A 12373-nucleotide genomic window follows, 5' to 3' on the forward strand; every position below is an offset into this window, starting at 1 on the left:
GAGAGGCAATTGTGTCCATCTGTGTGATAAAAAACTGATAAATTACAGGTCAGTAAGTTTAATTAGAGTGAACAATGAGATGTGGAAATGAAAGTTTTTTTCATTAATGACAATAATGTGAGTGCACAGGAATGAGCCCACAGGATAATGATGCCCGAGGTCTCCTTTATTCATGTCCAGTGTTGCACGGCCGGATATTAGCTGCCAAATGGTATCCGTTATCTTCCTATCACAGACGTTCAGAGGACACACGCACGATCTAAACCTTCTGTTATATACAACACAGTTTCATATGTGTCAGAGCTTATAAGTCATCCTTTCATTTAGCATTCAGCATTATTACAAGCTCTTAAAAACAACTGACATTAAAAACATTACCTACTGGTTTTAGCTGGTCTCCCAGCTTGGTATTAGCTGGTTTTGCAGGTGTAGCAAGCTGGTCTAGCTTTGTTTTGGTCACTTTGTAAGAAGGTCTAGCTGGACTTAGCTGGTCTGGCTGAAAGGACCAGCTAAAACCAGCTAGCTGCTAATGCTGGTTTTAGCTTTTTTCAGGGTTGAATTGTTGTGCTGTTATAATATGACAACAGTTCCAAATAGATTTAATATTAAGAGTCTTTTAGTTAGTAATATAAAACGTATTGTGATTATGATTTTGGAATGAAATGTGTTGCATAAATTCATAAATGTCTTTTTATTAAGCACTGCAACAACATCTGAAGTGAGTCATCATAACTCTCCGTCTCTCTCATTAAAACTGTTTCTATTTAAAGTGTCTTTGAACAAAAGAGTTTTACAAGTACTCCTGCAGAGACTGAAAGCACTCAACTCTGGCCTATAAATGAACAAATCAAATGAAACAAAAGACAAATATCAGAACATCAGAACTGTAAAGCAGCCATGCAGTCAACAACCTAAAACATTTCCAAAATCAGCAGAGAAAATGTATCAAATAACATCTATAATGCTGCAGAAATAAACTTATCATAAAATGTGTTTGCAACAATACAGTCATCACTCATCTGCAAAAAATACAAACCTATATATGAAACCTTGTTTATGGCAACAGAATTAAAAGCCTTATCGAATAGATTTTTTAATTTAGATGTAGTTTTAGAGTTTAAAATGAATGCATGAATTGTTTGTAAGGTTTGTGACTGAATGTGTCCAGCAGAGATTATCCTGAACCCTTCTGCTCTTAACCCATTAACTCTGATCCTATTAACCAGAAAAGACTTCCACTGACCGCTCACGATCAGAGCTTCAACATCATCGTTTATATTGGTTTATTTTCACTTCCGATCACTGCACATTAAACACACGCTACAAAAGAGACACAAATATTCATGAAATTAACAAAGTATATTTGCAAAAATGCATTAATGTTGTTTAATATTTTATGATCACCACCCGATCACCACTGCCTTGACCTCCGGTTCAGCACCCTGGACAGCAGCTAAATTAAACTCTTTGACGCTGAATATTAAACTTAATTAAACTTGCGTCACATGATAACCTGTTTGATTTACTCTCCTTCACTGAAACACACGAGGAGATTTTAAACATGATGACTTCTGTCTGTCTGCTTTACTTCCAGCTGCTTTAGCTGATATAAAATCATTGTTATGATATTTAATTTTTTGTTCTTTATTTGTGTTGAAGTTGATTTAACGCCACGTTTGTCTCGTGTGTGGCAGGATTATCAGATGATTATCAGATTGGATATTTTTAACGAGGATTTACGCGCAGGGGAAGACGCGTGGCGTCGCTTTTATCGAAGCTGCACGAGGAGTTTGATTCATTGTGCGCGTGTAAGCGGAGACGCGCGCAGTATGTCTGTGAGGAGCGCGCTTCAGGTACAGGTGAATATTCCCTGGAGGAATAATAACCTGAGTCTGATGAACAACGATCAACCTCTGTCCGATCAGGGAGAGACCATCATCGGAGTTTATCTGCTGATTCTGGGTCAGTATCTCTTAACTTTCATTACATTTAACTGAAATTAAAGTATTGTTCCAGATTTATAGTAAGCATGTGGGATATTTTAACAAGTAAAATATTTGAAATCAAACTGATTGATCAGTAGTTTGATATCAAATACAGTTTTGTATCTTGTGTAAGTTTAGGGATTTTTTTCAGGGTTTGTTTACTGTGCTTCAAAGTATTTATTATGCATTAGTCTATGCGTTCATACTTATATATTACAGTCATTTATACATAAATAAAATATAACCACAGTTATGATACAGTGCATATACCTACAACAGGTTTTAACATAATTTTTAACAAATGATGATCACTAATATTATATTATATGTGCATTGTGTTCTTTGTTAATTAATGTATAAGTCTTTACTTATTGAAAAATAATACATTTTATTAGAGTATCACACAAAAGTCTACCTTAAAGGTTTGTATATTTTACTGAAGCAGGATTACAGAGCTCAGATTTAAAGTCCTTATGAGGAAATCCTGTCTGTCTGTCTCTGTCAGGAGTCATTAGACAGAGTTATACCACAGGGCTCTTGAATGCTTTATTCTGATTGGTTGAGTTCACAGGTATGCATTATGTTTCGATAAATGCACACCTGACCTGTCAAATGTCTTAAAATAACATTCAGAGCAAGGTTTGAGGTACACTATAAAAAAATAAAAGGTTGACTTAACTTTTTTGAGTTTACTCAACTCTTGGATGATGTAGTTTACCTAACTCAATGTCAACTTAAATCAACAAGTTGAACCAACTCAAACTGATTAGGCTATTAGCAAATTTCTAAGTTTACTCAAATAGTGACTTAAGTCCTCTCAACTATTACGACCATGGTATAAGAGGAATAATTGACTCTGGTCCTTTAAATTATTTGAAAATAATGCAACACCCGAAGAGGTAATGCATCACAACACTAAGCAGAGCGTGCATTATTTCATAATAAATAAAATAATGCAACGGCTCGTCATTAATTATTTCTTACCCAATCAGCAGATCAATTCTAATAAACTCTTACTTACATTCATTTCATTGTGGTGGTACCATGGTGATACTATAGTAATAATTAAAGTTGATACAACTTAAAAAGTTAGGATTCAATGCCCTAAAAATGTCAATTTTGTTCAACTTAAGTTAAATCTACTTAAGATTGCTGAACAGGCAGTTAATTTAAATTTTTTGTTAACTGAACTGAAAACTCTTGAATTTTGTTTCTTAAATAAGACCACCTTCCAATGCAAAGATATCAGGTAAAATGACACACAAGTTTTAATAATGGTGATACTAATCAAATCTCATGAAGTGAGAAGTTGAGCTCTTAACTTCAACACAAAAAGTATAAGAAGCAATGATAACAAAAACAACTGCATTAAATAAAGACAACAAACAGCAAAACAACACTCATAGTGGCAAGCTTATTTATGCCTGCTGCAATGCATGATGGGTAAACTTTTCAAATCCAGAGTTATACAAGTAAAAATGAATTGATTCAACTCAAAATTTCTTGTTGAATGAGAGAACTCATGCTGTATACTGTACTATTTGTTTGTTTGATAAGTTCTTGTTTTATGTGTTTGCATTTCTACATGTAGATCATCAGCGACTATTATGTAAAATATGAATGTATAGCTTTGTGTTTCTGCAGGTTGGTTGTCGTGGTTTGGAAACAGTATTGTGATCTTCGTCCTCTTCAAACAGAGATCATCTCTGCAACCCACAGACTATCTGACTCTTAATCTTGCCATATCTGATGCCAGCATCTCTATCTTCGGATATTCCAGAGGAATCCTGGAAATCTTCAACGTTTTCAGGGATAATGGATATCTCATCACATCAGTGTGGACGTGCCAGGTACAGAAAAAGAGCTTTTGGGTCTAAGACTGCTTTACTTTAAAAACGTTTGTGTCAGGGTTTTAAGGTGCATAAAAGGTTCACAGTGAGATGCCATAGAAGAAACATTTTGGTTTCTTACGAATCCTTCAGTCAAAGATTTCTTAGAATAAAATGTTTCTTTCATACATCTAAAAACTTTTGAATTATACTTTGAAAACAGACAGGACAGCATTCAGCCAAATATAGCCTATAGTTCTTCTATCGTATTGTAAACAACAGTGTTAGGTGTAACTAGTTACTATGTCATTAGTTACTGTAATTTATACATGTGACTTTTTCCAATTCCTACACTCTTAAAACGAATGTGTTAAAATAACACATCTTGTGTCTAGTTAAGGACAACACATAATGTGTTAAATAGGATAACATAAAACCGTGTGTTCAAATTAAAAGTGTACTTTATTTCTGTATAAACACAAATTTGGAGGTCTGCAAAAAAGGTCTTTGTTTTTATCATTATTACTCAGGAAAAGAGATTTGATTTTCATTTGTCATTCGACCAGCAGAGATCGACATTATTGTGTTTACTTGTTTGACCAAAAGTGCGATGTTTCAGTTTATAGGATTATAACTTCTGATTAACTTTGCTTTCATATACTTTTAAACTATTGTTTAGTACAAAGCACTGCTGGAGTAAAGCAGCATTGATGAGTCAGAAGCTCAGTACAGAAATAAAGGTCTATATATAAATAAAACCGCTTAATATAGTTACAGCTGGGGAGTTTGTTCTGTTTCCAGCTGATAATGGATGAGACATCATGTTATTCTGGCTTTATGATAACAGCAGTAATGAGGACGATGTTAAATCCATTAGGATCTTCACACATGTTGGACTGAAGCTGTTGAATGTGATGGAGATGGATGTGTGTGTGTGTGTGTGTGTGTGTGTGTGTGTGTGTGTGTGTGTGTGTGTGTGTGTGTGTGTGTGACACTGCAACAATAACCCAGAAACAATTCATTCTCACACTACATCACTGACCTACATTAAGCTTTTATAAAAATCATTAACCCATTGTATAATTGCCAGACAGAAAGTAAAAGCTATTGATGCATGTGTAAATGGATGTTGTGTAGTTTAGGACCATTATATTGTTGTCATTCACATTCTCTTCTGTATCCATTCATTAAAGACTCTTTAAATCCAGCGCTCTTCTTTGACTGAGAGTTTTTGGCAGCTCAGTGCTTATAGGTGTTAAAAGCCCTCAGGATCAAATCCTAAGAGTCACCGAGAGTTCAAAGATGAACTTTCTGAATTTTAAAGTTGTTTTTAAATAGTTGTTGTTTGTCTGACACTTTCTGACACATCAAAAAAATGATGATGATGAATTATGACTGCAGCCTCATAATGCTGCTTGCAGTTATATTTAAAATTGTGTAAAATGTATTTAATTTAACCAAGTTTTGCTTTCTTGGGTGTTATTTTTCTGTCATGCATTGCAGGTGGATGGGTTCTTTACTCTTGTTTTCGGTCTGGGCAGCATCAATACGCTCACTGTTATCAGCATCACCAGATACATCAAGGGCTGCCACCCAAATAAAGGCAAATAACAGCTTTACATTCATTCCTAAGATTTCTAAAGTGAATCGTGTACTGATATGAGACTCTGCTCTGTCCACAGCTCACTGTATAACAAACACTGTAGTGATCATGTCTGTTATTTTTATCTGGATTGGAGCGTTGTTCTGGTCCGGTGCACCCATCCTCGGCTGGGGCAGCTACACAGGTCAGGATTAATCCTGTCATCACTTAAACACATACAGCTCACATTACATCCGTAAAACGGAAACACTGAAGCACAACGTAAAAAAAAACATGAGGAAGAAAAAAATAGTTCTACCTTCCTGAGTCTTACGGAGCCCCTAAGGGGACATGGAGCAAAAATGAAGTAAAGTTTAGTTTCGCGTGCATATTGTGTTTAGTTTCTATCGCGTGCACACGTGAAACTTAACTTTACAAAACAATTCTGCGGAAGGCATGAGGAAGAAAAAAATAGTTCTACCTCCCTGAGTCTTACGGAGAGCATGGAGTAAAATAAAAATAAAAAATTTGTTTCACATGCGCACGAGAAACTAAACTTTAAAAAAAATTCTGCACATAAAAGTTTCACATGAGCAAATGAAACTAAACTGTAGATTTTTTTTTACTCCAATGTCACCTTAGGGGCTCGGTAGAGTCTAAATTAAAAATAATAATAATAAAAAATCTCTCTTTCAATTTTTTTTCTCTTTCATTTTTTTTCACTTCAAAAGACCATACAAGGAAAAATGCCTTCCAGCTAACAATGAGTAGCAATGCCAATTATGGTTGGTAGAGAAAATTTAGTTTTTGAAAGAGTAAAAAAAATTGAAAGAGAAAAAAATGTTGTAAAAAAAATTTGAAATACAAAAACATTTTTGAAAGAGTAATAAAAATTTGAAGGAGAAAAAAATGTTGAAAGAGAAAAAACTTTTTTGAAAGAGAAAAGCAGTTTTTGAAATACATTTTTTTTTGAAAGAGTGAATTTTTTTTTGAAAGATAATTTTTTTAAAGGGAATTTTTTAAATATTTTTACAAAATGTTTAATATTGACACTTTTACTTAGGCTTGTCTGAGTATATTTTGTGGTCATGATAATTGAGTATTTGTCTCTCTCTCTCTGTCTGTTTGACAGATCGAGGTTATGGCACGTGTGAGATCGACTGGGTTAAAGCTAACTACTCCACCATACACAAGTCCTACATCATCTCCATTCTCATCTTCTGTTTCTTCATGCCTGTACTCATCATGCTCTTCTCCTACATCTCCATTATTAACACTGTGAAACGGGGAAACGCTATGTCTGCAGAGGGCGACCTGACCGACCGACAGCGAAAAATCGAAAGAGACGTCACAGTTGTGAGTCATTTTTGACCATTTGTTATTGATTTCTACAAGCAGACGGCCTGCCGTAGATTTATCAAAATAATACAGACAGATCAAAGGCTAACAGCAAATTATATAGTCACTATTAAACATGAATCAGAAACCATAAAATTTACAATGCAGTTTGTTTTGCTCATGTAGCTCAGTTAATAGAGCATTGTTAGCAAAGGTTGTGAACACACATAATGATTAAAAAGTATAACTTTAATGTGACAAAAACCCATATGGCAAAAAATATATTTTCAAACATAATTTTAAATATTTTTCAAGAAATATATGTACTGAAATATATTTTGAAATGTTTACAAAAAAGCTTTTTTAACAATATATTTTTGGCCACTTTAAAAAAAAAATATTTTAAAAATAAATAAATTTTAAAGCATTTATATTCATGTTGCATTGGAAGAAAAACTTGTAACAAAGCAGTATACATAACAGGTTTGAAAACATTAAAATTAAATATGTTTTTAACTGCAAATTTTATACTTGAATTTTATACAAACTTTTATATTTTGGCCAGGAAAATGTTATTTTTGCCATACGGGTTGTAAAATAAGAAATGTATTTGTTGCCCCTGAAATATATTTTGAAATATATGTTATTATATGAAGGTTGAAACTAAAAATTATGAAGCTTTACTTTCTACAAAATGTATTTCCCATATATTTAAAACATATTTTTGGCCAAAGAAAAGTATTTTTAATCCGGCAAACACAGACTGTTCCCCTAACGTTAGTTTTCCATGTTTTTGTAACTAAATAAACAAAACCAAATTTGTAAGTTTTTTCAACCACAAAATAACGTTCCCATAACATTGCAGGGTGGTTATTTTTAAAATAACCTAAAAATAACATTTCCTTAACATTATTTTAATGTTTTTTTGACGTTAGGGGAACATTAAACTAACCTAAAAAACCTTCCTGGCTAACCAAAAACAAACCTTGGAAAATAACAATCTGGAAACCAAAAAAGTTTTTAGAACAAAAAACTAATGTTAGAGGAACGTTTTGGGAACAAATAAATAAATAAATAAATAACATTAGAACGTTTTGATAACAAAAAGTGACGTTAAGGGAACATTTTCAGAACAAAAACTAACGTTAGGGGAACGTTTTGAAAAACAAAAATGAGTAGCTGGGAAGTTTCAAATGCTTTAATGACGTCACTCATTGATGTTGTTCATTTGTAGCCTAATCTGTGTTTTTGGTTCTGTTTGATTCTCAGGTTTCTATTGTGATCTGCACGGCATTTATTCTCGCCTGGTCTCCATACGCCGTGGTGTCCATGTGGTCCGCGTGGGGTTTTCATGTGCCGAATCTCACTAGCATCTTCACGCGACTCTTCGCCAAGTCCGCAAGCTTCTATAACCCGCTCATTTATTTCGGCCTGAGCTCGAAGTTTCGTAGGGATGTGCGCGTGCTGTTACCCTGTAGCGGTGACGGTAAAGATAACGTCAAACTTAAACGTGTCAAAAAGATCAAAGGGAGGGCAGACGCGTCACCTGTGGACCTGCACGAGGAGAACCAGCAGAAGCACGAGATGAAGTACCGACCGGAGCGAGAGCCGCTGAACCCTGCGCCCAGCCCGGACTCCGGTGTAGGGAGTCACCCTGAAAGTCCTCCTAACAACCAACATGAGCTCTGTACAGACGAACACGAACCCGAGTCTGAATGCGTCAGACTGTAGATCAGAAGGAAATTATTCATCATTTTTTAACATTTGAATCTACAAATTAACATATTAGGATCTTTAAATATTTTGTAAATGATGAATGTGAATATTGTTTTTCTTTTTCTGTCTATGTCGATGTTATTATAGTTTTGTCAGTTTGTTCACGTAATAAACTTTTCAATCGCAATACCTTTTCATCACATCTTAAACAAACATGAAGTGTCCAAACACAATCTATTACAAATTGAACAAATATGACAGTGTGTTTAATAAAACAATAAATGTTATATATTTAATGTTAATGTTGTGACTATTTTGTGTTTGCAGTTCATCAAACAAATAAGAGTTAAATAAAATATCAATGTGTAAATCTTTGTCATTATTGTGTTAAAATGATGTTATAGCAGATGTCTGAACCTTAAAGAATAACCCTTAAGAAACAGCAAGAGAAAATGTTGATTCATATCAATATAATGTTTTTTCTTTCTTTTAAAATTATTTTTATTTCGTGAAACATTTTTTTCTCTTTTAAATTTTTTCTCTTTCAATATAATTTTTTCTCTTTTTCAAAATATTTTTTTCTTTCAATTTTTTTTCTCTTTCAATTTTTTTTCTCTTTCAATATATATATTTTTTTCTTTCTTTCAAAATAATTTTTTCTCTTTTTCAAAATATTTTTTTCTTTCAAAATATTTTTTTCTTTCAATTTTTTTTCTCTTTCAATTTTTTTTCTCTTTCAATATATATTTTGTCTTTCTTTCAAAATTAGTGAAATTTTTTCTCCTTCAAAAGTTTTCCTCTTTGATTTTTTTCACTTTTAATATATATTTTTCTCTCTTTCAAAATATTTTTTCTTTCAAAAACATTTTTCTTTCAATTTTTTCTCTTTCAATATAATTTTTTTCTCTATTTCAAAACCTTTTTTCTTTCACATTTTTCTTCTCTTTCAAGAATGTTTCTCTTTCAATTTTTTTCTCTTTCTATATCATTTTTTCTCTATTTCAATTTTTTACTACCAAGCCCCTGAGGTGACATTGGAGTAAAAATATATAAAGTTTAGTTTCATGTGCTTACGTGAAACCTTCATGTGCAGAATTTTTTTTTAAATTAAGTTTCACGTACTCATGTGAAACTTTTGCTTGCGCACATGAAACTATCGTGTGCGCACGTAAAAGCGAAAGTTTAACATGCGCAAGCGAAACTAAACTTTATTTATTTTTTGCTCCATGTCCCCTTAGGGGCTCCTTATTTTTGTTGTTTCTTATTATGTTTTTTCTTTCTTTCAAAATTATTTTTTATTAAAAACTTTTTTCTCTTTCAAAAATGTTTCTCTTTTACCGAGCCCCTAATGTGACATTGGAGTAAAAAAAATCTAAAGTTTAGTTTCATGTGCTCACGCAAAACCTTCATGTGCAGATTTTTTTTTTAAGTTTAGTTTTGCGTGCTCGCGTGAAACTATTGCGCGCGCATGTGAAACCTTTGCTTTCACGTGCACGCGCTTTAAAAAAATTCTGCAAATGAAAGTTTCACGTGAGCACATGAAACTAAACTTACTTTAATTTTGCTCCATGTCCCCTTTTTAAATTTTTTCTCTTTGAAAATTATTATTCTCTAAAGTTTTCCTCTTCTTCATTTTTTTCTCATTGAATATTTTTTTCTTTATTTCATAATTATGTTTTCCTTAAAAAAAATGTTTTTCTCTTTTATTTACTCTTTCAATGTTACAAGCCCCTGCTCTTAATTTTTATGTTGTTTGTGTTTTTCCTTTTCCCTGTAGTGGCTGTCCATTTGGAAGAGGGTGGAGACCAACTATCTGAAACCTGTTTAAGAGCTGTTGTGGCACCCTTTACAGAGAAACCCTTTGATTGTTGACATTTCTTTTGGTTTTGTTTGACTTTTGTTCAGGCAGTGAGTTTGATTTTGTTTAGTTAAACTAGCTGTGGTAAGTGAGCTGACCCGGAAGACTTTTTCCTGTGTTTGTTATTTTCTCTCTCGGGAGTTAGGAAAGTTTTAACTCAGGAGATTCTCTAGTTTAGACTAGTTAGCTCACTGTCCTGACCTTATGTATTTTGCTCTGCTTTATGTGATTAAAGCCATTATATTTTCCATTAGTTTGTTTTGTTTTTAACTTTTTTGTTTTGCCAATTTGATATTTTGCTTGGCCAAAGTGACTTGTTTGTTTTCTATTTTTGACTGGCTTAATGTGTTGGTCCCTGAATTGGGTCATAACATAATAGCAACATTTAAAAAAAATCCTAGTTCAAATTTATTCTTCAATATTTATCTTTCACTTTTTTATTTTTTTCAAAATTATTTTTTTCTTTCAACATAATCTTTTCTTTTAAAATATTTTTCTCTTTCAAAGGTTTTTTCTTTTTCAATTTTTTTCTTTACATTTTTTTCCTCTATAAAGACAATTAGCTAACAATTATCATGCAGTACCAACTGTGGCCCCAAGTTTCATCACAAGAATGAGATCTTTAAACTCTCTGTCTGTGGATATGTGATTATTAAATAGAGGTTACCTATGCTTAATATGGCATTTGTTGTCATTTATAACATTATTATAAGCTTATTTATAACACAGCACTTTGTTGGGTTACAGGTTGGGTCATTCTTTTTTTACAGACTGTTGAAACGGATAGAGCCTGACACAGGAGTTTTAAATCGACCCTATTGTTGTGCACGACAAGTGTGCATGTAAGTGTAAGTGTGCAATTCACAAGAAATTAACTGTTACAAGCTTTGGTCAATAAACACTTGACATGAATCAAAATTTGTATATGTATTTTTTTCTAGCGGGTCTTTTTGAAGAGAAAAAAAATGTAATGAAAAAAAATTTGAAAGAGAAAAAAATTGAAAGAGAATTTTTTTGAAAGAATACAATTTTGAAAGAGAAAATAATTAAGAGAAGAAAAGTTTAAAAAGAGAAAAATAATTTGAAAGAAAAATAATTGAAAGAGAAAAAAATTTGAAAGAAAAAAATTGAAAGAGAAAAATATTTTGAAAGAGAAAAAATTTAAGAGAAAAGAATTAAGAGAAAAATAAATAAAAAATAATAATAATTTGAAAGAGAAAAAAAATTGAAAGAGAAAAAAAATTGAAAGAGAAATTTTTTATGAAAACATTTTGAAAGAGAAAAAAATTAAGAGAAAAGAATTAAGAGAAAAATATTTAAGAAAGAGAAAAAAAATTTGAAAGAGAAGAAAATTTAAAGAGGAATCAAATTTGAAAGAGAAACATTTTTGAAAAAAGAGAAAAATAATTTGAAAGAGAAAAAAATTTGAAGAGAAAAAAATGGAAAGAGAAATTTTTTTTTGAAAATAACAAAAATGGAAAGAAAAAAACTTTTTTGAAAAGAGAAATAATTAAGAATCTCAGGAAGAAAGAAATTGAGCAATTGTTATCCTCAGTTTTTACGTTGAGCTTCAGGGCTTCCGTAGTTATTTGATATTTAACGTAGTGCTGGGCAAAGATTAATCGCGATTAATCATACAAAACAAAAGTGATTTTTGGCATAATATAGGAGTTTGTGCTGTGTGTAATTATTATGTATATATAAATACCCACCCATTATGTATGTATTTAAGAAATTTTACATGTGTGTGTGTATATATATATATATATATATATATATATATATATATATATATATATATATATTTAGATTTTTGTTTATTCTATATTCTATATAAATAAAAAAGTATATAAATTAAAAATTTCTGAAATGAATATTTGTATATGTGTGGTTAAAAAACATCATAATTACACACATATATTATAAAAAAAAAAACACTTTTATTTTGTATGCAAATAATCCCAATTAATCTTTGCACAGCACTCATTTTACGATGTCTGGTGGTTTGCTGATATTTTTGTGATTCACTGAATTATTTTACTTTTGATTCTTGCATATTTACATT

The 12373-nt window shown here is 31.9% G+C and overlaps 1 protein-coding gene across 1 annotated transcript; it reads left to right on the top strand.

Annotated features, from left to right (window-relative positions):
* Positions 1-1679: 1679 nt before the first annotated feature.
* opn6a (opsin 6, group member a) lies at positions 1680-9132 on the top strand. Its single transcript, XM_065259346.1, has 6 exons — positions 1680-1962; positions 3630-3835; positions 5318-5417; positions 5497-5601; positions 6529-6752; positions 8004-9132. Exons 1-6 carry the CDS (start codon positions 1704-1706, stop codon positions 8463-8465), a joined length of 1356 nt encoding a protein of 451 aa, XP_065115418.1. The 5' UTR covers positions 1680-1703; the 3' UTR covers positions 8466-9132.
* The last annotated feature ends 3241 nt before the right edge of the window (positions 9133-12373 follow it).

This window comes from Paramisgurnus dabryanus, chromosome 14, assembly GCF_030506205.2.
Source record: "Paramisgurnus dabryanus chromosome 14, PD_genome_1.1, whole genome shotgun sequence".
NCBI lineage: Eukaryota > Metazoa > Chordata > Actinopteri > Cypriniformes > Cobitidae > Paramisgurnus > Paramisgurnus dabryanus.

Bases quoted from the DNA above. Each gene is read 5' to 3' on its own strand.
- opn6a (XM_065259346.1), top strand. From the start codon at position 1,704: ATGATTATCAGATTGGATATTTTTAACGAGGATTTACGCGCAGGGGAA. The intron at 5,418-5,496 runs GCAAATAACAGC...CTCTGTCCACAG, and splicing joins GGGCTGCCACCCAAATAAAG to CTCACTGTATAACAAACACT. The intron at 5,602-6,528 runs GTCAGGATTAAT...TCTGTTTGACAG, and splicing joins CGGCTGGGGCAGCTACACAG to ATCGAGGTTATGGCACGTGT.